Here is a 25,237-nt window from a genome sequence, read left to right on the forward strand (position 1 = left end):
CTGACATAAAAACGTCTAAACCAACCTGATCTGAGAGAAAGGGAGGAAAGGGCCTTAATTTCCTTCTTCCAACACCCATTCACGTCCAGTCTCACAGAAGATATTACACAGGTTTTCACCCTCCTGGGTCTATTGTGGATTTCAGATTCTCAGACATGATAACAGTCTGGTTCCTTATCTCTGTTTTGAAGGAACTGTAGTTCATCACCCTTAAGACTGGACTGGGTTACTCTAAGGAAAGAAAGGAGCCAACAGATGTCTTCCTGACAAACTTGGATGTTTGGGTGGATGAATCTCTCTTTTTATACATTTATAAAAACTTTATTGTTAAACATGCAAGACCACGTTAAATAAAATAAAAATCACAAATCAGTTCAGCACTGAGAGACAGAAGGGGAAAGTTTTAGAAAGTTGAATAACTTTCCAAAAGTGGAAGAAATAAGGGGAAATGCTGATTCAGCAGTCGAGGTTTTAACTACGCCGCAGAAAAACCATGTGCATGTCATCAGTTTGTTACAGTTTTAGCCTCTCCCGCAAACCAAACATTACTCATGTCCCCGCAACACTAAAACTGGCTGGACTTAATCACATGAGCTCCTATAAAAAGAGAACTGTGTTTGTGTTTTACACACCAGATTTGGTTTCTGCAAACAAAATGTGTTTATAATGAGGTGCTGAAATCAATGGAGTAGTAATCCATCCCAGCTATCATCCTCTGGGGGGACAGTGGGCTGATCAGAAGGGGTGTCTCACAACGAACAAACAGATTTTTCTTGTTTTTTTTACCGAGAAATGTCAGTTTTTTTCTTTGATGGAGCACATTTGTATCTCATTTGGGTAATGTTTCTTCCTCTGTGATGAACATTAATTCTCCAGAGTTGTGACTTTTGAGTTCTGATGCATATTTATTTAATATGTGGTCTAGGAAAAAAGAATTAAAATAAAACCTTACCTCCCTTGAAATTTTTACTGTTTCTTTAAGGTAAGGGTTTTAATCTCAGCCCATCGAGATAAGTCCATAGAGACAAATCACCCTTTAATGCAGTCCTTCTAGTTTACTTCCATTACATATCTTAAATCCACAAGAAGTAGTATCAAAGGCTAGTTCATAGTCTAGAAGAGAAAAGTGTAAAAAGAAAGAGAGAGAGAGAGAGAGAGAGAGAGAGAGAGAGAGAGAGAGAGAAATAAGTCAAATCACGTATTCACATTTTGATGTATAGCCTAACATGACGAAAGGCAGCTTTATCAGTTCAGGTCAATTTAACCAATGTGATTTAAATAACAATACATTTTCAAAAATATTTTGAAAAAACTATAACACTATTAAAATGATCAATAGTCCTGATGAGAATTGTCATAAAACATGTATTGATTTACTATTTCTTATCTGTTAATTAAAAATTTTGCTTTGCCAATCAATAGTTAATGCATTTTTTTTTTTTTTGCTTCATTGAAAATTTATATTTAGTTTAAAAAAGAAAAAGTTAAAAAAAGGCTGCTTTTTACTTCCGTTTTTTTGTTTTAATACTCGATGCATTATTAATTAATTAATCATTTGTTTATTTATCTATCTACTTATGGAAATCACAATTTAGTGTAATATAGATTCAAACAGTGGGGGGCGCTAGTTCCTCGCCACCTTGCTGAAGTTCGCCGAAAAAGAAAACAAACCGGAAGTACGTTTTGTTTTTGTTTTTTTGGGGGGGCGGGAAAAGCAGCAGATTAAATGGTAAGTTTTTACTGCAGCTGATTTTAACTTTAAAATGTGTTTTCATGTAGTGTTAGCAACACGTAACCATCGTTTTATAACATTTATAACAGTTTGTGTTCAGGTTCCAGCGGAGCACAAACCTTTTAACCAGATTTGACTGACGGCTTAATGCTAGCCGAACACAACCTTCGCTGTGAAAGCTAAACACGCTTCTGTAGGTTTGTTGTTTAGTTAAATATGTAAACCTACGCAGCTGCGTGTTTACATGTGTTTACGCGGAAATGCAACCTCGGCTGAGTGAGAACTGAGTGTGAGGCTGAACGTAAAATCTGTATTAAAAGTTATATTTAGTCTCAGTTTTCAATGTCACGCGGTCATGTTGCTGTTTGTTTCGATTTGCAACAGTTTTATGCGTGTTTAAATTATGTAGTTTTAAACTAATTTCTGTTTCGCTGTCACGGCAACTGGACGCTGGAGGAGCGAATTCAGTCAACTCCGTCCCATTTTTAACCATCTAGACATGGAAGTAGACATGTTTTACTTTTGTTAAAAAATAAAAGTGGAGTGTCGACACTTTGTTGTTGAATTAGTGAGTTAAAAACAGGAATCTCCATATGTTTAATCTACATTCACAACATCTACGCTCGGTATTGCACCTAAACAAGTCAATCTATCTGTGGTAGTTTCCTGATTTCTGTTGAAAATACAGTTTGTTCTGATTGTCGCTCATCTCCAGAAATCCTGTTTGCTGCAACAAAAACTCCACCTTCCTGAGTCCATTCCAGCTGTCTGCTTTAGAACAGATTTAGTATCTCCACAGACCCGCATGAGTGGATCAAATGAAACAGACCCCAAATGTACAAATAATCACTGAATAAAGTAATAAAGTCGTTTTAAGTTCTTGCTGGAAATATTACACTTCTTTTTTTTTTTTACGCTCTTGCAGAGTGCCTCAAGGCTCCATTTTTGGCCTCTTCTCTCCTTCGGTTTTTAGGCAGACGACAGTCAGACTTTTATGCCACTAAAGAGGAAAATAGTTGCTCTAAAAATAAAGATCTCAAAGGCATTTATGAAATCATGGATGTCAACAAAGTTTATGTTGTTTGGGCGCATTGATGTATCTAATATCAATCTGCTCTCAGCTACACCTTTGACCTGGCAAGTTGGTGTTATTGTCTTTGGTAATTTGTAAGGAATTGGAAACAGCTTTGGGGATATAACCTCCATGTGTGATCTTAAGAAACAAAAGTGAAGTAGCAAAACCAAATTTTTGCTGAAATATTCAGGATGGCTGCTCTCTCTATTGTTAATATATGCATAGGGCTGGATGATACGGCCTAAACTTATATCACGATGTGTTTCTTAATTTCGGTCAATACGAAATAATTACGATAACGGTATAAACAAAATAAAAGCCTCAGAAAGACCGTAAAGAATGCCACAACAAATGTCTTTACAAACTTATGACATTTATTTTACCGTGTTTATAAAACTACCCCAATATAACATTTAGAAATAATTGCTTTAAAAAAAAAAAAACCACATAAAACTACATGAAACCCAGAACTCCAGTCAGTGACCAATGCTGTAATTATAGACTCTAATGTATATTGGAAATGTCATATCACCTTTATTGAATAAAGTTATACTGCAGTATATGTTTATATTGATTTTTTTTCCGCCCCTATATAAGATACTATTTATTTTTTTAATTTCTCGTGCCAGGTTTCCAGAAAATGTCTCCCACACGGCAAGATGCAGCCCAGTCTATCTCCCCGGTCCTCTTCCTGACCGTGGAGGGTAAACCCATGTCGTTCTACCTGCGACCCGGTCCGCTCAAACGTAAGCTTCAGCCGCTCATCACAGCAGGAGGAGGGACGCTATGTAAGGTCCAGCAACGAGAAGCCATCCTGCTGATTGATCCTGAGGAAAAGCCCTGTGTTCCTGAATCTGCTGCTCATTGGTGGGAGTTGGACTTTCGACATTATTTCAAATATAGTACAGTCCGTTTAATGTCGACAACGAGCAAGGCATCTAGTTGTTTTAAAAGGAGTGTTATGGTAAGTCTCTCTTACTTCATTTCCAGGTATGTTTCCACCCAGTATATTCTTGACTGCGTCGAGAAAGAGGAGCAGCTGGACATCGAAGACTACAGGCTGAATCCAGAAGTGATCAAGAGACCGTCTCGAAGATCAAACAGCAGTGGTGGGAGCCCCAGCGGACTCTCAGGAGGTACAACAGCAGCACGTAACGTTTGTTTTTTGGGAGGAGCTCCTGCTTCGTGATGTGTCCAGCGTGTCGATGCCTCGAATGGTGTGACGCGTAATCCAGGCAGATTTTTTGGTGAAGCGCATATTGAAGCTTGTGTCGATGACGTAGGCGCTGACGTTTGAGAGCCAGCCGTAGCACGTGGGCAGCTAAAGGGTGCTGACTCCCCCGTCACATCTTGTTGTCTTGGAATCCTGACGCCTCGACACAAGAGTCGAGCAATTTGAATGAAAAGTATTGACTGCTTCATCTCGCCATCACTACTCCTGTTCTACTTACATTTGGAGTTCCTCAGGGGTCTATTCTGGGCACAATCCTATTTTATTTCCTATATATATGTTCTCTCTCTATATATACATATGTATATGTATGTTCTCTTTGGGCATCCATCCCTTCTAAACAAGATTTATTTTTATCATTACGTTTATGATTAATAAATCTTTCTGCCATTAAAAATAGGATTTAGTGAATCATTGTTGCCTTTATTGAATTGCTCAGATTATGTAACAGCATAGCTGTGCTTGAACGTTCTTAACTTATTTACTTGTAGCAAAATTTATGACCACCCTGTTTCTTTTCTTGAGGCCTCGGCCCCTTATAAGAAATCTTTTGTAAAAAAAAACCTTGGATTGATACAGACTTCATGAGGAGCATAGTCTGAGCCAGATTAGTTGCTTGGTTCTTGTCACACTGCCTCCCAATTACTTCATCCCACTATTTAAAGGGGCCATAACAACAAATGTCATGTTTCTGGGGTTTTTGGGGCAATACGTTGTTACATCAAACTGTTTTATATTTGACACTGAGCTTGATATACTGAACTGCTCCAAGCAGGCGGTCACAAGGACGCGCGGCATCACAGTCCTTCTCTGTTCTCACTGACAGGTGGGAGCCTGCTGGAAAAGAAACGGTTCTAGGTGCTCAGCTAGCTAATCACACATTTTACATCCGTTCCGCCGCTTCGTCCCACTGGCAGAAAGTTTGTGAATTGTAGGAATTTGCCACAAGAAATGTAGGCAACAGTACGCTCGACTATGAAGGGTAAAACGTCTGCATACGTCCACGTCCGTATGCGTACAGTACGCCCAGGTATGTGGGAGTCTTTAGGCAGCCCGTACCTGGAGTACACACTAGCAACAATAAACCTAGTAAGTTAATTAAATATAAAAGTTACGTTTATATTAGAAACAGGGCAGTTTAGTCCAACTACTCTGTCCTCCCGGCAGAGACGGATAGAGAGCTGTGTACGGGAAGGGGCGGAGTGATATTACACACTTGGGAAGAATAGTTGGTGCACCTTATAATCCGGTGCGCTTTTTGGTCCAAAAAGTATCGTAGGCAGTTGTGAAGATCTGGAGGAAAAATATTTAAGACGTAGGCCACACAAAGAACATCTTGCGCAAACTCTTGAGTTTAGGGCATCCAAGATATCTTCTTTCAGTATTTTACTCAATCAATTGATAAAAAATAAATATTAAAAACAACTAAAATGTCTCTAAATCAATTTATGTTAAATAGAATTTTGTCCTTGGTTACTTTCCAGAATGTGTTAATTGTATAAAACTTAATTAAGTCTGTTATTTATATTTACTCTCCTCAATTTTTATTAGGCAGGGTTGCGTACACCGCTGAAGATGACAATGCCATTTTGAAATTCGTCAGCAAGCGCAAGGCAGAGACAACGGGGAACCGGCTTTGGCAGGAGATGGAGAAGCAGCGGGTGACCGGTCACAGCTGGCAGTCGATGAAATCCAGATACAAAGACCGACTGGCGAAGAATCAGCCTGCAGCCATAATGCCAGAAACGAAGGAAAGACGACAGCAACAAGCTGCCAGAGAAAAATACAGAGGTAAATACAGTGCTGTGAAATCACCCCCCCCCCCCCCCCTCCCACACACACACACACACGCACACTTCTGTGTTTCTGTTTTGCAACACGTAAATGTTTCAGATGACCAAACACATTTTATTATCCGATAGAGATAGCTTATCATTGTCTGACATTAACAACTGCTTAACTGTATATTTTTGGCTTCTACTTATAAATTCAAACCCAGGTTCTTTTAACAGGACAATATCAAATGTAAAGTATAACATTTAATACATTTTTTTGGCTGATTTGATTAGCACAGGCAGGGGAATAAACGCTGCTTCAGTTCTGTTGTAGATCAGGCTGCTGCCACAGGGTGGCGCCAAACTGTTAGAAAATTAGTAACCACACAGCTGTATACAGTCTTTTTCCCCTAAACAAAGTATTTTCCATACTTTTGTTTGTTTTGGTTTTGTTGTTGCTCTTTTCACCTCATCAAATAAGTAAGAAATTTAGACAGAGGTAATGTGAATAGCCACAGAATGGAGATTTGAATGAAAAGTAAAAGGATTTCTGAAACTTAACATCTGGTTAAGCCAAAGACAGCTAATGAAGACAGTTTTCACCTTTTAACTCTCCCATGGATGACATTTTTGTCGAGTCCCTTCTTATTTGTTGAATCAACTTTACGTTACAGATTGCTTTTAATTTGGTTCAGTACAGGCTTTTAAAATTAGATCTTCTTTTAAATTCAAATAAAAGTAAAATGATGCTATTTTCAAGAAAAAAGACAAAATTGCAAAATAGCTATCCTCTTATCACTTTGCATGGGTCAGAAATAGAAAGGGTTCAATCTTTTAAATATTTAGGAATTTTAATTGATGAAAATCTAAATTTTAAACCTCATGTTGAACAATTGCTTAAAAAACTCAGACTGAAAATTGGCTTCTTCTTCAGGAATAGGCTTTGTTTCTCTTTTAAGTCGAAGAAGAGACTGGTAGCTGCAACGTTTTTACCCATTCTGGACTATGGTGACCTAATCTATATTAATGCCCCAGATCAAGTTTTAAAAATGTTAGACTCAATTTACCATGCCTCTCTACGATTTATCACAAATTGTAAGCCTCGCACACACCACTGTGAACTTTATATACGTGTGGGCTGGCCAGCATTAGAGACACGTAGACTCACTCACTGGTATATGATCATTTATAAGGGTATTCTGCGTCTGCTCCCCTCATACCTCTGTGAGTTCATTCAACCAAGAGCGGCTGGACTGTATTCTCTACGTTCTCAAGAGTCTCTGCTTCTGTCTGTGCCTAGTATCCGCACTGAAGCTGGAAAGACAGCTTTTCAGTACTCTGCCCCCACAGCATGGAACAATCTTCAGAAAGACTGGAAGTTGAAGGATTTGATTCCGATTGGACATTTTAAACGATTGCTCAAAGGTTTGGAAATGAGATCTATGGTTTGTAACTGTTTTATGAAATTCAAATTTAGATAGATGTTATTGTAAACTGTAATGTAAATTGTAATGTAATCTTTTGCCGCTATCTTGGCCAGGACTCCCTTGAAAAAGAGATTGTTAATCTCAATGGGACTTTTCCTGGTTAAATAAAGGAATAATAATAAAATAATAATCAAGAAAGTGACCTTAACTGAGGCACTGAAGTCGTTCTGGTTTCCTTTTGTGACCTTCTGGATCCGCTGTTAATGCGCTCTTGGAGGCTGACCTCTCCTGGGCAGGTTTCACCGCTGGTCCTGGTTTAGTTCCCATTTGCAGTTTGTATAAGTTTGCTCCATTAACAATTACAATTATCTGCTGTTTTCGTTTTCTTAAACAATCTTTGACATTAAAAGGTCCAGCTGTGGAATATGTTCATATTATTTGCAGCCTTTCATATTTCTGTTTTCAGGTGAAATTGAGTGAAGAATTGAATGCTGGAAAAGGCTCCTGTGATGCAACCGTTGGTCCTTTTCCCACACATTCAGCAGACTCAGACCAAACACAGGTACCGCTGTGTGGATAGATCAAAACGTAGATTCTTTGTTTAAATGTTGCTTGTCATTTGAAGATTTTTTTTGATAGCAGTTTTAATACAAGACAAACACAGAGACCTGTTTCTCTGTTCCCACAGATTGACGTCCAGTTGATACCAGCAGCAAGAACATCTGAACATGTAGAAACCCAGATACTGGCCTCTGTTGGAGTGGAAGAGATCCAGACAACAGAGGAAGAACTGAATAACAACGTCCAATCTGGGAGTGTTGAAGGTGAAAATTCTCATTGTTGTCAGTCTGAGGAACAGGCAGATAATAAAGCCGACACAGAGACCCCAGAACCAGAAAGAAATGGACCTCTGACAGCTGCTGTTCCACAAAAACCTAATTTATCAAAAAGCCCAGCTCAGCTCAAACTCTCAGCTAAAACCACTTCACCTAAACAACCAGAGGAAAAGCCGGAGGCTTCGTCGATGGAGGAACAACCGCAGCGTCGATTAACACGCAGGCAGCTGGAGCTGGAAGCCTCGTCTTCGTCCCCCGAGCCGTACGGCAAAAAACTGAGATCATCTTCAAACACCCCTAAGCGGTCCATACGAACCCCACAACCATCGAAAAAACCCAAATCTGCCGTAATGGCTGCTGACCAAAGAGCCCCGTTAACAGAAGAGCCCCAGAAGAAGAAAGCCAGGGGGGAGGAGGCGGCAGCCGAGGCGGAGAGCCAGGTGGAGCAGAACAGCCACAATGCTGAGACTAAAACAGCACAAGCAGGTTTGGCGTGAACTAATATATGAGAAGTAGAGACTGCATTTTATTCTTTACTAGCTTTTACACTACTTAGATGTGGCAGAGAATGTTCTTCTATGTTTGACAATAAATCTGTTTCTCTGTCTTTCAAGATGAAGCTAAATCTGCCCCACAGGAAACGGCAAAGGAGAAAAGGCAGCTGGGAATTCTTGAAATGGCAACAAAAGAGTTTGAAGATGATTCTGAGGTAGGCTCTTGAGTACGGTCACCACGACTAGAGCATTCACCAGTAGAGTTAACTGTGTGATACCATCCAGGATGGATGCTGCCGTTTCTGAGCCGCACCCATCAGATTGTTTCTGGCCGACAGTTTGTTTGATGTCTGACAAACGGATTACTATTCAGAGATATTCTTCTGATAACGAATGCAGACATTTGTGTAAACTCTGCTTTAACTCAACATTTTAAGGTAGCGAACTTTGAAACATTTCTTTGAAAGAAAATGTTTTTTGTAAGTTCATCAATAGCAGTTCTGAATCCAACAGAATTCTTGTTTATGCATCAAAATGCATTCAAAGCCTTCATGCAGTGTTTTCTGTCCAGCTAAAATCAAAGCATATTAAAGACCTTGCTGTTGTTTTAGGGGTTTGCAGATAGGGCTGGGCATTGATTCAAATTTCAAGAATCGATTTGATTCCGATTCTCAATATTTAGACTTGATTTTTTTCTATCCGATCTCAAATTGGATTGCTGGTATTAAAAAACAAATTATGTTACCTGAATTTCATGACTGTAATTATGCAACATATTGATACTAATATTATATTAACATTCAACAGCTAATTAATAAAGTAATGGTAGTGAATGGCGGCTGTAAGGACCAAACCCTCTCTCTGAATGTTGAGACGTTGTTTTCACAAATATGCTGAGGGGCAGAAAACCCAAACAGATCAGGGGTAGAAAATAGAGACACATAGATATCTACAGCTGATATTTGGACACTAACCTGTTGCATTAGTAAAAATATGACATTAAAAATTCACCTCGAGGAGTGGAGTGTGAGCCAGAAATGCCGACTCAGACATTTACGTTCACAGTGGAAACTTTATATTTTTCTTTGGTTTTATGCATCAATCTTTAGGAACTAAGAGGAGGACAGATTCAGAATTGGAAAATTTATTTTTTTCAACACAGCTCACTCTATTTGCAGGTCAAAATTTGAGTTTTTCGTTTTGATGCATTTAATGAACACAGTAAAAAAAAAACAACAGCAACAGTATTTAATTATTTTACCTGTTGATCCAGTCAATTTTGATCATCTACAGATTTCTTGGTGCATCACAAGAGCTTTTACAGAAACATCATTAGTAGCAATATTTGAAAGAACTACACCTCCTTTTTAAACATCCTCTTTTCACTGTGTCTGAAAATAATCTATACCTCTCTGCGTATCATTCAAAACCGATATTGCTTCATTTAGTCCAAATAACCTAATGATATTTAGACTGAGCCTAGATTCTGAAAATTTCACAGAGTGGCGTGTATTAAATTTATAAATCAGTTTTTGCGTGGACATTAAAGGCCTTTTTTTGTGCGTGCTTAAGCTTTATAAGTGAAACCCCAGGGCTGCTTGCATATTGCAGATTGTGTGGGAAAAACGCCGCCTGCTTTAAACTGGTGTTACTTTGGCGCAGGAGATAAAAAATAGGGAAAAAGTCTATTTGTTTTGCCTCTGGGTTTACACAAAAAAAACATATAAGTGGTGTCCTTTACAATCTGCTCTGCATCTGCAGCAGCAGTGTTTTAAGTTGAGAACAAGTAGAGCCTGATGCAACAACAGATGCAAATTGTGCCCCTCTGCTAGAAATTGGTGGAGGGGATTGCTCCGACATGTATTTGGTGTAATCTGCTTTGTGAATCTAGAGCAGAATCTAGAATCTAGTGCAGAAATCAAACAAGTGGTGACAGCAAAATGGCTGCAGAAAATGGATGAGACTTTGATGCTTCATAAATCCCAAGTGTGTCTGAGACATGCAGATAAATCTAAACTGATTCATTTATACACCTTTTTTTTTCTCATAGCCTGATGAAAATGACGGTCCAGATCTCCAGAAAAGTTCTGGAGCAGCAGCTTTGTCAGCCGCCACTCCGCAGCCTTCAGACACATCTGCAGACCTACCCTGTGCTCAGGCCAACCCTGCCACCGGACCCAGCCCACAGGAGCCTGTACCGGAGACCCGGGCCTCATGCAGCATCCGCGTCCCAAACACCGGCTCCCCAGAGGCTGGAGCCGCCCGGCCGACTGCTTCAGGGCCCGTCAGCGCCCCTTCCAAGGCCCACCTGTTCATATTTGACAGTGAATCTCAGCAAGATGACTCCCAGCCTGTGGTTGGTGAAGGCTCAGCGGCTCCATCTCACCCACAGCGGTCAGGGGACGCAGCGTTCTCTCTGACTCAGGTGCATTTAGAAGAGGACAAGCAGCGAATCAGGGAGCTGATGAACCAGACCAAGCAGGTGAGTGCCGCAGGCTTGCACCTCCAGTTTTGCGCCGTCGCAAACATCCCGGTTTTTATTAAGCCTGTTTGGTTTTTCTAGGGCCTGGTCAGCGTGACCAAAGCTTTGCTAAAGACCAGCGGAGACTTCGCTGCCGCGGCTGATTTGCTTTTGAATCCCTCGTCGGTCTCTGCGGCATTTTGGATCCGCCGCGACGACGGTCTGTTGCGTTCGGCCGACCCCGTCGTCCGTCAGAAGCTGCAGGAGAAATACGGCGAGGAGAACGTGGCCAAGAGGATCCTGTTTCTGGAAACGGAGGGATAAAAACGCAAACGTCCTAACCCGGGAAGATGAGACAGGAGACGTGGACAGCTGTGAGACAAGCTTCCTGCTGACAAAGTGCCACACAGGCTGCTAATTATTACACCTTTGCTTTATTTTATTTTTCTTCTTACATTTGATCAAAAAACTTAAAATGCTGTTTCTTGTTCCAGAACACATCAACAACTACTGCTTAAACCAGAAAATGTAAGATTTAAAGCAAGATGAACCATTTAATGAAGCTTTTACATATTTAACTCTATATCTATACATTAGGATAGAATATTTGAAGGTTATTTTTATTGAGGTTTTAGAAGAATATTTGATGCATTTTGGTATAAAAATACGTCATTGTATGTGTTGCCTAATAAATATGTACTATTTAATATGGTTCATGTTTCTCATTGTTGTAAGATGACGCAAACCAAGGATAAGAAAAATAGGTTATTAAATGGGCGATTAATCGGATATTGATCTTGATTACGATTTGGGTTGTCAACCATCATAACAACATAATGATCGATATTTATTCCCTTTTAGTTGGCTTGTTAGTCTTAAATCTGCTCTAAAACCTGATATTTTTTATTGGCTGTTAATGACTCGGCATGAGAGAAAATTTAATTTGTTCGAGTTCCTTTGTAAAATCCTTCTGGAATTAGTTTTAATTCCTGTATATGATGTCTGTTCAGCACTTTGGTTTCAGTTTGTTTTTAAAGTTCCTACACATAAAGCTGGTTTGGCTCTAACAGATTCCCTCTAATGGTGCGTTCACACCAAACGCGTTTGGAGCGTCAGGGGTATCTGGTTTATTTGCAAAGTCTAAGGTGGAGGCGCCTCTAGGAGCGTCGAGAGATCCTGTGGCGCGTTTTGAGATTTCAAGCGTCTGAGCGTCCAAAGCGGCAGGCGCTAGATTTGGAAAATATGAAGTTTTGCAGCTGGATGCGGAGATAGACCCCTTTGTAATGTAGTGGTGGATTTTGCAACTGGACGGAAGGACAATGTAGGACAAACTCATGGTCACTGTTTGCGCCCCTCATATTATTTATGGTCAGTCAAGCTATCACTACATAGACATTAAAGGACCTCAAAACTTTAAACACGATAGATTTTCCCCCGCATTTCAGAAAAAGAACAGGGTAGCTCCTTCCAACTTTGCTGCACAAGTGTCCAATTTGAGGCGTTGGACGCCTTTTTGACGCTCAAACCTAATTCTGGATCGCACCATAAGTCCGAGCCTATGGTCCTCGACCAGAAAAAGGTTGATTCCCCCCTCTGGGTCAAGGGTCAGTCTCTGCCTCAAGTGGACGAATATGTATCTTAGTGTCGAGTTCATGAATGATGGAGCAAGAGATGGACAGATTAATCTGCAGGAATGCAGGTGCTGCTCCGGTCTGCTGTGGTGAAGAAAGAGCTGAGCGTTTTCCCGAACGTCACCTAAGGTCATGAGCTGTGGATCATGGCCCAAAGAATGAGTTCCTGCACAGACCCACAAGAATGGTATTTATTAATTTATTATTAAAGAAGAGACTGTTAAGATCCCTGACAAAATTCAGGATGGATCTCTTGTTGTTCAACATTAAATTACCCTGAATGGAAACATTTTCAATAATGCTTCCTAAAATTGAGACCAATAAGATTTACGATCCTATCAGAAAAGCTCAAAAAAGCTAATCGCTTTGTTCTCATCTTGTACACTTTTTCCCCCGCTATGATATTAAAGAGTCTGCATAGATGCAGATAAGATCAGGAATGCAGACCTGAAAAAGTCACAGAGGTGTCAACCGACCCTAACAGTCTGAGATGTTAGTCTGGAAATAGTTTTGCCCTCAAAACAAATAATTTAGGAATATATTCTCATTTAAAAAAAAATAAAACAGGTCAAACAAACTATATATGAACTATATTAGTTTCTTTTTAAGTTAAATGTTCATATGAACACAATATTTGCTGAGCTGGCTCTTTAAATTATAGAATATTATTTAGAAGTATAGGAATTGTAAAAAAACAAAAGACACCAGATACCAAAAATTTTAACCAATCCACCGCTTTATTTAACTTTTCCCCCAAAATCGACTGAGTACATCATTTTGAAACCAACGTTGCCCGACACCCACACGAGTACACCGTATAAATAATTTCAACAAAAATATTAAGAATAATAAACTTACAAATCTAAACGAAAAGAATATAAATAAAAGATGATAAACAATGGGTAATTAAAACAAAGATGTTACATTGTGAGCAAAAAAATAAACATAGAGATAAAGACTGGGACCTGATAGACATCGGCAGCTTTCATCCAAATATCGCTGCGACTTCGACCTCCCTGTCTCGTTTAAGGAGCTAAAACAACAGATATGTTTGCAAGCGACGATAAACTGTTAACCAAATAGCCCCTGCGCTTTATTGATTGAAAAACTCCTCGTATAAAACCCCTTTTTTTTTTTCTTTAATATGAAACATTCACATCCAGCAGATTTACATACGCCTTGTTGGTGGAGAGCTCGAGAACTTGGAACAGCGAAGGGAAACTTTCACTGGAGGTTCCCAGCAGGTAGGCAAACACCGTGTATCCCTGCGTTTTTTTTTTTATTAATTTTTTTAACGGCTACGTTATTTTTAAGGTCTGTAGATGCTTCCAGTTAAGCTACATTCAACGAAGAAGAGTCGCTACAGCTTTTGGAACGAAAATAAGGGGAAACCTGCTTTTAGGTGGCGGGAGGGTGGAGATGTTGTACCTGACATCCAGTCGTTTGCAGGAGTTAACAGATGTTAGGGGGGAAACCCTGTCATTAACTCTGGGTGTTCATCTTCATCACGGTACTGTACACGATTGCTTTGGTTGGCTGGTTAGTGTGAAGATCAGAGGAGCGATAAATGCATCAGACCTGCTGTCCGTGGATGCTGCAGCCATACAGTCATTAAAAAAGGTGAGCAAAGTCCAGTAGAAACAACAGAAAGGCGCTCTGTTAGCTGTTTTTGTTTTGTTTCTGTTTGAAATGTTCTCCATTAGCGAGGCCCGCTCTTCACTGTTCTGTTGTGTTAATTGTGTCTTGTGATCTGTTAGTGTTTGACAAAAATAAAGGTGTTTAAGTTATTAAAAGCTAAATGTAGCGACACAGTTTAAGGGTTAACACAGTGTGGTTAACAAAAAAAACAACCCAAAAAAGGAATACACCTTTCGCCACAAGTACAACTTTGTAACGAATATGACAGTACATCGTCTATTGCAGCTTTTGAGCTCAAAGTATATATTAAAAAAAGACCCCTAGCTTAATTTCTGCACATCAGCATGCTTTAGCAGTTTCTGCCCCCCCCTTAAACTTCAAGATAGAAGTAGCTCTTAGTCTGGGATCCAGTCATTGACACTTAACCATGAAATAAACAGGAGATTAAAACAGAACACGTCCATGGGCTCGCCATCCGTTGATTAGTTTCTGTGCTGAATTAGGTTCTCAGTCTGCAGCAGAACGACAAACATAAACACAAAAAGGCCCCTGGGGTATATACGATCACATGCTCGCAGACCTCAAGCACAGACCAACGTTCCTAGCCCTGTTCCAAAGAAACCAAGCACTAAACGGAGTCGCCTCGCCTGCAGTGGACTCTGCAGAGCAGCAGAAGATGGACGACAATCGCCCCCAAGCAAAATGGCTGAAATGTGTTTTAAATATGCCCTTTGGTTTAGCGTGAAACTCTGAAGAGGGTTGTTTTTTGCTGTTGATGATGCAGATTCTTACAGCCCAACTCCCCTCTGCCTCATTCTTTTACAAGCAACTAAGTGTCGGTTTTGTGCAAATCAGCGGCACGGCACGTGAGTGGCGTTTCCTCGGTGAAACGCATCTGAATCACAGCAGAGCGTTGCCTACTTCAGCAGCAAGCAACGCCGCGGCAAACAATTACTCTGGCTTGCTAAAGTAGTAATAATTTATAACCTCGGCTCACTTTTTTTTTTTACAGCCACAGTCGTCTGTGTGTTGTATTGGGATTTTAGGCGACAGGCCAACAGAAAGTAGTGCAGATTTGTAACGTGAAAGGAAAATGATTCTTTCTAATAAAATCTGAAGTGTTGCGTGCTTTTGTATTTAGCCCCTTGATACTCCTAATTTGCCTTCAGAAGTCACTGTATTAGTAGATAAGAGTCCATCTATGTTGTTAAATCTGAGCGTAAATCCATCTGGAGGCTGGATGAAGGCCTTAGAGGTCAGTAAGAGAACATCTGTGAACCAACCGCATTATGGAGACCAAAAGGAAGACAGCAGACAGGTCAGGGCTAAAGATCTGGAGAAGTTTTAAAGCTGGTTGAATTATGAAATACAACTATTGGAAAATAGCTTGGGTTATTGTTAACATGTAATATCCCAAGCTTTGAACATCTAACAGAGCGATGTTCAATCACCCGTAATGAAAGGCGTACGACGCTTCCTGCCAGGACAGGAAGCAGCCCAGAAGTTCAATGGGAACTATGGAGGAGCTGCAGTGAGCCACAAACCTGGACAGGACAATTATTAGTTGTGTACGCAACAAATCTGACCCGTATAGAAGATCAGATGGAAATGTACATGGAAATGTATTGCCTATATGCGAAATGTTAGTGCAGGTCCCTCCGTGGTGTTGTGGATTAAGTGTACCCTGGGTGCAAGTCCCGGTTGCGTCAAGAAGGGCATCCGGTGTGAAAGATCTGCCAAGTCTGCGTGGAAGGTCGTACCGACCCCTGAAACGGGGAGCAGCCGAAAGGACTGAAAATGTTAATGTGGCGGGATGCTAACAATCCAAACCTCCATGAATACACCTTCCACACATGGTGGTGGCAGCATCATGCTCTGGTGATTGTTTTATTCAGCAGCGGAAACCTGCTAAAGGCTGCAAAAACGCTTGAGATCAGAGCGGAGGTTCGCCTTGCAGCAGAACAACAACCCGAACTTTGGTAGGTCTTAAAATAATCACTGAGCTTGGGCGGTTTTCCAAAGAAGAGCATCTCTAATGCAAAGCTGGAGGAGACGTAGTCCAAATGATATGCAGCTGTACACAGCACAGTTTTCAGATTTATTTTTATATGAATAAAAAAAAATGAAAAGCCATGTAATTACTTCTACCTCACAATTAGGGAGGTTTTGTGTTGGCCTGTGGCTTAAAATCCCGATTAAACATAAATGTTCCTGGCTGGGTGTGACAAAATGTGGAAAGGTTTGCAGGTTATGAATCCTTTTTGCAAAAAGCACTCATTCCTCAGGGGTCCCGTTCCAGTTGATGCCCCCCCAACGAAGACAGTACAACATAAAAAAGAAAAAATACCTGCTTTCTTTAAACGAGGCAAATGGCTGTAAGAGAAGCTAAGAAGGGTGACAGCCAGTCCAAAAAAAAAAAAAAGGAATAAGGCTCGCTAAATTGCATAGAAGTCAGTAGTGCACCGGTGCGTTTACAAAAAAAGGCTGTGCTCCTTTCCTCTGTTGACTTTGGCAAGCCTGCAGAATTCCCCCAGAAACAAGCAGAACTTCAACACCATTTGCCTCCACTTCTCTATGTCTCCCTGACAGAAGACACTTAAACACGTAAATTTGGACTCTAAATACAACACCTGGGCTCGAATCACACAAAAAAACAAGAGAGTATTTCAATCAGCAGGAACACACGTCTCTCAATCTAAGAGATGGATAGGAATCGTTCTGGTGATTAGAGGAGTACAATATGTACTGTATTCAATTCCTTTAGAAAAAAAGGATCTTAACTTGATAGAAAATACTCTTCAGCTTGTTTAAAATATTTTTATTTTTCTCCTCTGCAAAATGATTTGAAGCCCTGGAATCAGCGGCAAGAAAGAGAGCACAGCTCGGTGTCGTCGCTTTACGGAGCGAAAGACACCCCCACCACCACTTCCCCAACAGCGGAAACAGTATAAAAGCACCAGTTCTGGGCCTGCACCATTGTTAAGCTTGTTCCACCTCCAGCCAGGATGACGCTCTGCTCATATTTGAACTCCAACCATTAACCGAGGCAGACAACCGGAGAGGAGACGGGGACGAACGGCAGCCGGGGCGGCCATCAGCTGAGCGGCACCTCAGCCTCCGCGTCCTTGTCCGAGATCTCATCCTGGATCTCGTCTGTGTTCCCTGAGTCGCTGCTGGCCACCGAGCTGAAAGAGGGAGAGTTCCTGCCGCCTTTAATCATCCGCCGACAGGTCTCCATCTGCACGTCGAGGCCTCTCTTCATGCTGCACATCTCCATGTACTCGTGCAGGTGTCGGTTCATGTCGCTCTTTGCTGTGGCCAGTTCCATCTGGAGGAATATCAGCACGATTAGGAGGTGAGACGGTGAAGCCAGGTCAAACTTTATAGCAGCTTTTAAATGCATTTAACGTGAAAGAAACTACAGCCTTTGTCAATGCTAAAGGAATCAAATGTCCAGATGAGAATACATCCTAACCATGACTACACTACAAAAACAGATCTAAAAATAAGTAAAATGTTCTTAAAGTTAGTGTATTTGTCCTTGATTTGAGCAGGTAAATAAGATTATTTGCTAATGGAATAATTATTTTGACCCCTAAAATAAGATAATTAGACATCCTGCACTTGAAATAAGATGATGGAGATGAGTTGTTCCTATTTTAAGGTCAAAAATCTTGTTCCATTGGCAAATCATCTTATTTACCTGCTACAATCAAGGACAAATACACAAATTTTAAGAAAATTTTACTTATTTTAAGTTCTGTTTTTGCAGTGTATCAGTACTGTCTGAGCTAAAAGTACAGGTGCTGATCATATAACTGAATCATATAATGAAAAGGTAGATTTTTTCTTCCAGTAATTCCATTCAAAAAGTTCATTTTCTTACATAGAAGTAGGCATCTTATAAATCTGCACCTTTAGACCTATTATACAACACAGCTGCTGGTCATATAATTAGAATATCCTGAAAAAGTTGATTTTATTTTCAGTAATTCCATTCAAAAAGTGAAACTTGCATATTATATTCATTCATTACACACAGACTGGTATATTTCAAGTGTTTATTTCATTTACTTTTGATGATTATAACTAACAGCTAATGAAAAACCCCAAATTCAGTATATCAGAAAATAAGAATATTACTTAAGACCAATGCAAAACAAGGATTTCCATAAATGGTGGCCAACAGAAAAGTATGAACATGTAAAATTTGAACATGTCCAGCACTCAGTACGTAGCTGGGGCTCCTTTTCCCTGGATTACTGCAGCAATGTGGCGTGGCATGGAGTCCATCAGTCTGTGGCGCTGCTCAGGTGTTATGAGAGCCCAGGCTGATCTGATAGTTGCCTTCAGCTCTTCTGCATTTTTAGGTCTGGCGTATAGCATCTTCCTCTTCACAATAATGTCCGGTGAGTTTGCTGGCCAATTAAGAACAGGGAAACCACGGTCCTTAAACCAGGTACTGGTAGCTTTGGCGCTGTATGAAGGTGCCAAGTCATGCTGGAAAATGAAACCTGCATCTCCATAAAGTTGGTCAGCAGCAGGGAACATGAAGTGCTCTAAAACGTCCCGATAGACGGCGGTGTTGACCTTTGACCTCAGAAAACTCAGTGGACCAGAACCAGCAGATGACATGGCGCCCCAGACCATCACTGACTGTGGAAACTTCACACTGGACCTCAAGCAACGTGGATTCTGTGCCTCTGCTCTCTCCCTCCAGACTCTGGGACCTTGATTTCCAAACGAAATACAAAGTTTACTTTCATCAGAGAACATAGCTGTGGACCACTCAGCAGCAGTCCAGTCCTTTCTGTCTTTATCCCAGGCGAGACGCTTCTGACGGGGCCTCTGGCTCCAGAGTGGCTTGACACCAGGAATGCGACAGCTGAAACTGTCTTCCAGACGTCTGTCTGGTGGTTCTTGAAGCTCTGACTCCAGCTGCAGTCCACTCTTTGTGAATCTGACCCACATTTTTTAATGCGTTTGTTTCACAATCCTCTTCGGTCATCCCTAGTGCTTGGACACTTTTTTCTACCACATCTTTTCCTTCCCTTCACCTCTGTTATTGTGATTGGACACAGAGCTCTGAACAGCCAGCCTCTTTAGCGATGAACGTTTGTGTTTGTCCTCCTGGTGCAAGGTGGAAAACTGTGGAAAACTGTCAAGTCATCAGTCTTTCCCATGATTGTGTCACCTACAGAACTAGATAGAGACCATTTAAAGACCTTTGCAGGTGTTCTGAGTTATTTAGCTGAGTAATGTAGCACCAGGTGTCTTCAGTATTGGACCTTTTCTCAATATTCTACTTTTCTGAGATACTGAATTTGGGGTTTTCATTAATTGTCAGTTCTAATCATAAAAATTAAAAGAACAAAAACACTTGAAATCTATCGGTCTGTGTGTAATGAACGAATATAATATACAAGTTTGACTTTTTGAATGGAAGTACCAAAAATAAAATCAACTTTTTCATGATATTCTAATTATATGACCAGCACCTGTGTTGTATAATAGGTCTAAAGGTGCAGATTTATAAGATGCCTACTTCTATGTAAGAAAATGGGGCCATGAGCAGGGATTGTAAAATAACCACAAATATCAGTGAACTTGCATAAACTCTTTTTGCTTTTTTTGTGTGTATTAAGAGTCTTTTAGAAAAGAAATTGTTATGGGCAGGAGAAACCCTGATTGGTGCGTTTCTAGTCCTGACTCCAGGACAGCTGGCCCATGTTTTACTGATTATGGCCAGGAGAGGTTCACTCCCATGTAACTAAAGAATCAAAACAACCGAAACCAGGAAGTTTCCAATAGCAGCAATTATTTCTTTCATACCATGAACTGTGGCAGTTTGTTGCAACACTTGCAACAATATTTCTCTTTGGAATAAGCAGCTGTCTATGCTCTCCAGTGCTCCTCTGTCAGGCTTTCCTCTTTCACCACACAATCATATGCGTGTCAGCCTACCTCAATCTGCCCGATGGTCTCCTGGTACTCCTTCTCCCTGCTCTTAAATAGTGACTCCGTCTCATCGATGAGGCTTCCAAGACTTCCATCCTGGGAATCCTTAGAGAGCACAGACAGAGGCCTCATTCATCATGCATGACTTGATGTCTTACAGTGCATCCACGGCGATGATGGATGCTCTGACTTGTACAGGTCTGAAAGGTTTTCCTTCAGACTGGAACGCACCGGATCGGCGGCTTCGGCGCTGCCGTCGCCGGGGCAGGCGGCCGTGGCCGTCGCCGCGGCCATGGTTAACGGCATGTTGTAGTTGGCGAAGTCCTCCCACAGCAACAGGGTGTCCTCGTTCTCCTCCCACGTCAGACTGTCGCAGTCGTCGTCGATGTCGAACGTCTCGCGCCTGGCAACAAAGGAGTTATCTGAACAATGTCTGTGTGGGGCGGGGAGAAGAGAGCGGAAAGGGGATGGAAGGGGGGAGAAAAGAGAGAGGGGAGGGAGGAAAGCATAGAAAAGTGTAACAGCCAGCAGGTTCAGCAGAGGTTGCACGCAGAGAAGAAATGAATAGGTCACAAATTAGACAAAGTTTATAGAGAAGAATAGCAATAAAGGATGCAGCCAGTGTAGCTCATAGCTCAAATGATTCCTTAACTGTCAATACCAAAAAAAAAAAAAGCACATCAACGGCAAAATAAAGAGCTGCAGCTTTGCTTACACAGCATGCAGCCTGCTAGTGGCAGTATTTGAAATTAACAGCAGAGGGAACTGAAGGAGCGCGGACAACAGCGTCTAGAAAGTCTAAAACACAAAGTGCATTCTTTTGAGGTTTGAGTCCAACGTTTCTTTGCGGAGGGCGGCGTCACTCACAGCTGGTTGAGCATGCGTTTCATCTCGTCGGTGATGTTGAGCGATCCGGGGACCTCCTCCTCAGAGGTGCTCGGCTCGGCATCCATCTCTGAGTTCTCCTCGTCGGAAATGGTCTTACGCTCCTTTCTCCTGCAGCACGCCGCGGCGCCCTGCGGAAACCCACACACGGACACGAGCACGCTCAGCTTAAACCTAACAGCATCGACACCGTAGAAACTATTTTACTGTTATTTATGAGAAACGGTAATTTGTCCCTTTTTCTGGGTAAAACGCGGCCCTCTGGCCGGTTTAAACAACAGTTTAGACGACGAACCCTTTGAAGTTCCTTCTTGTTTTGCTTTATTTGTGTTCCTTGGACAGGAAAAAAAGCTTGAAAGATTGCTGGAAAATTTATATTTTTGCTTTTTTCACATGAAAGTTATTAACTTCAGTCTTCACCATACATAATGAATATTTATGATTTTTATTTACCTCAAAACACCGGGTGGTTAGGCTATTACAGGGGTCACCAACAACCCCCTCAAAAAGGTTGGTGATGCCTGAGCTATTATCTGAGCATGATAATCTAAAAACGATGGCTGAAACTGGTTGTTGTTTTTTTTTTGTCAAGGTGCAAGACATTGCTGACACCAAATGTGCTCGTCGAAGTTTTGAATACCAATAATTTTGGTCCTCACCATACATTACAAATACAATGTCAGCTTTAGCCGGTTAAGGATGTGTTATCCAAGATAGGAATGATAAATCTTTAGTTTTTGTGAAAAGTTATCAAAAACCTGAATTTTATTCAAACGCAAATACGCACATTGACCGTAGGTTTACAGTATGTGGGGAAAGAAAACCTAACATAGTGGAAGAATTAAAACTAAAATATAGAATAGAATATTGGAAATCAAATAACAACTATAGTGTATTTAAAAATGCATTTGGAGCAGGATGAAAAAAATTTGATGAACGGACACAGATTACTTTAGCTCAAAGGTATATGAGAAAATAGGATAATAATATTCAGCAAAATATACAACTTGCACGTCATTTCTTTAAAGAAAAACCTAAATATTTTATTGATATAACACGGACAGTTGGGAGCATGCACACCTGCACCTTCACTGAGAAGTCAGTAAGTGCAGCATCAGCTGTCGCTGACAGGATCAGTTTTCTACACCCTGAGCGACTGGCGGCTCTGATTTCATTTGAGCTGAATGTTTCCTCCAGAGAAAAATTCAGATTTATTTTTGCGGCAGCTTTTTCCTGGAGAACACATTCACGCGGTGACTTGCCTTTTCTGGGAGGGACCTGGCGGGGCTGACGTTGAACATCTTCGACATGTCCTCTGAGTTGCGTTGCTGAGCCACGTCGCACAGCTTGGCCGTAATGTCGATACGCCTGCAGATGTCCATGTCCACCCGCCTGGCTTTCTCCTGGATCTTTGAGTCCAGGTCAGACATTTGCTGCAAAAGGATGAAGTTAGATGGTGGATGAAAACTTTTTTCTTTATACCTGTTTGACATGTTTTCATGAATTTGACCTCCACCATATGATGCTGGGTTAAACTGACAGAATGTCACCATCCCAGCTTTTATTTAAAAGGGGCATTCCCACAATTTATCCAGGAAATTTAGCTCCTTGGTATGTTAAATGTTTTGAAAGGAGATTTTCAAAAATTTGGGTTTTACAATATAAACTTCAATCTTTTTCTTGTAAGTTCTGCAACTTAATGAAGGGTTTGTAATGAAAAACCCTGACTGCTCCTGAAAAGGCATCACTGTGAGATCTCAGCTGTCACTGCTCATTTTTATTCTTGAAATGTTAATTGAAATTGTTAAACAGGTTTTTTCATGTTTAACAATTCTGTTAACTAATTTAAATTGGAAGCTTGTCATTCTCTGTTGATTTGCTTATTATAAACCCTCTAGACCGGGGTGTCAAACATACGGCCCGTGGGCCGGTTCCGGCCCGCCGAACAATTTAGTCCGGCCCGGTGGCTAAATGCATTATCATTATTCAAAAGAAGAACAAAAGAAAAGGTGAAAGAAAGAGGAGATAAATGGAAGAGAATGATAAAACAATTATTTAAAAAAACATGTACTTTGTTTAATTGGAAATCTGCAGTTCCTATATTGTCCACGAGGGGCGCTGTGTTTTAATCAGCAGATGGTAGCACTGAGCTTCAGATGTGGAAAATTGATTTTAAATCATTTCTTTTTATCTGTTTGATGTATTTTGTCATGCAGGACAGTGTTTTTAAGTTCCAAAAAATGTGAATAAATGTTTTTCAACATTGTACAATCACTGTGATCAGTTCTTATGCATGATGCACTTAAGTAAATGTTTAACTGAGTAAAAGTATTGTTGAAATTGCACATACTTTTCTTGAAAACGTTGAAGTTATTCATAATATATTGTATAAAAGTGAAATTCATTTTATATAAAAATCAACAACAAGCCCACTTTTATTAGTTCTATTTAATCTTGCAATGAGTTTACTCGTGTGGCCCTCTTGAGATCAGATTAAGCTGTATGCGGCCCCTAAACCAAAATGAGTTTGACACCCCTGCTCTAGACAATGCTTTAAGTTTTGAAAGTTTACAAAAAAACAGCAATATTTCTATAAATTTCAAATTATGCACCCAGATTCTTCCTCAAAAAGTAAAGTAAAAAAAAAAAACGTTAATTATGTTTATGTTTTCAGGAGCAGACATCAAGCTGTAAAGGATAAACTAATGCAACAAAGGTCGGATCAACGGATTCAACGTCACATCAACAACCACATAACGCACACAGCGACTAACTTCTAAAACACATTGAATAATCTACGCCTCCTAAACAATGTTGGGGTTCTCTGCAACTTACCAGTCTCTGCATTCACACATCAGGGATGAAGTAAAGAACAGAGAATAGCATGAAAATTTAACAGTCAACAGATGACAACGTGGAGATAAGCATGAGAAACAATGGAGATCTTCCAAAATAACAGAGCCTGGCTGTTTATTTGCGACCGAGCGACAGCTGTGAATGCTGTGGTGTATTTTAAACGCATATCACACCAGAGCACGCCTGGCTGGAAACAATACAGGCCTGTACAGGACAGGAAGTACAACAGATCTAAAGCCTCTATTCAGTCCAATGAATGCTTATCTTAGGGGATTTATGGCATTTTACATTTTTATGTCTCTAAATAAGGAAGGAAGGAAGGAAGGGTGTGTTACTATTCAGACCTATGAAAATGAAACATTTATTCTGATAATTCCTGAGAAAACAGTTGTAGATGATGCTCTAATGTGCACTTTGAGGAGAAGAGTCAACACAGGTCTTTATGTATGAAAGGGAGGCTTTGTCAGACTTAAGGAAGGGACGGTGACATCATCGTAGAGCGAGCAAATACTCACGTCACTCATCAGGCTCTTGAAGACCACGAGCTCGGCCTTCAGTCTTTCCACCTTCTCGCTCAGCTCATCCTGGATCTCTGATGACTCCCGGGCGCTCTAGACGGGCGACACCAGCGGGGATCCAAGGAAGATTTATTATTCACAAAATGAACTTCCATTCCAGAGTTTAGTAAAGACTGGTAAATAGTTGTAAATCCTTTGGATCAGCTCAGTCATGGTTACAGTTTGATGAAAAAAAAGTCACATGGACATATAACAGTAATTAACTGTGTTCATTCTCATAATCGCACGCAGCAGATGTGTTGCATGCATATGTTTTCACACATTTAAGCTGTCGAATATAACACAAAGAAAAGCAGATGAGCTTCTCTTTTGTCTTATAGGTAATTATGTGGGTACAACTAGCCTCTGGTTAACAAAGATCGACAAACAGGCAGGAAATCAGATCTTTCAAAGGAACAGAAATCAGCCCATGAGTATACATTAGTCTCCCTTAATGATGTGATATGTGGTTGTTTCTTCATTTTATCCCAAATCACTCTTTAAAAGTATGGAAGACATAGAGTAGGCCTAGTTTTGTGCTAAATAGAAAGAAGGTTCTCTTTAAATTCTGTTTTTTTTGCATTAGGAAATAGTAATAAAAAAAACATTTTGTCCTCACCAGTTTCTAACATAACCCTAATCTAACCTCAAGTGCATAAAGATGTAATCTGACTAAATTAA

At 40.6% G+C, this 25,237-nt stretch overlaps 2 protein-coding genes across 5 annotated transcripts in view; one reads left to right on the forward strand and one right to left on the reverse strand.

The window, feature by feature from the left end:
• The first annotated feature begins 1,621 nt into the window (after window positions 1–1,621).
• LOC105939295 (telomeric repeat binding factor 2, interacting protein) lies at window positions 1,622–11,738 on the forward strand. The gene is given in 10 exon segments (XM_012881396.3): window positions 1,622–1,729; window positions 3,437–3,674; window positions 3,798–3,943; window positions 5,590–5,792; window positions 5,794–5,829; window positions 7,707–7,802; window positions 7,929–8,562; window positions 8,691–8,785; window positions 10,621–11,052; window positions 11,134–11,738. Coding segments are annotated over 9 exon segments (2,091 nt in total). The 5' UTR covers window positions 1,622–1,729; window positions 3,437–3,447; the 3' UTR covers window positions 11,356–11,738.
• Window positions 11,739–13,377: 1,639 nt separating this feature from the next.
• Window positions 13,378–25,237, reverse strand: part of iffo2b (intermediate filament family orphan 2b) — a 58,831-nt gene continuing 46,971 nt past the window's right edge. Inside the window, exons 3-9 of one of the 4 annotated variants that reach the window (XM_036151419.1) lie at window positions 24,515–24,610; window positions 23,979–23,984; window positions 22,406–22,576; window positions 21,126–21,274; window positions 20,490–20,661; window positions 20,265–20,363; window positions 13,378–17,628 (exon numbers count right to left, since the gene is read on the reverse strand). In XM_036151419.1, the coding sequence (XP_036007312.1) occupies window positions 17,395–17,628; window positions 20,265–20,363; window positions 20,490–20,661; window positions 21,126–21,274; window positions 22,406–22,576; window positions 23,979–23,984; window positions 24,515–24,610 (927 nt within the window). In that variant the 3' untranslated portion in view covers window positions 13,378–17,394. Of the gene's footprint in view, window positions 17,629–20,264; window positions 20,364–20,489; window positions 20,692–21,125; window positions 21,275–22,405; window positions 22,577–23,978; window positions 23,985–24,514; window positions 24,611–25,237 lie in introns of all 4 variants that reach the window. The other 3 variants (XM_036151417.1, XM_036151420.1, XM_036151418.1) reach the window with 3 other exon arrangements.

This window comes from Fundulus heteroclitus, chromosome 20 (assembly GCF_011125445.2).
Source record: "Fundulus heteroclitus isolate FHET01 chromosome 20, MU-UCD_Fhet_4.1, whole genome shotgun sequence".
Classification (NCBI taxonomy): Eukaryota; Metazoa; Chordata; class Actinopteri; order Cyprinodontiformes; family Fundulidae; genus Fundulus; species Fundulus heteroclitus.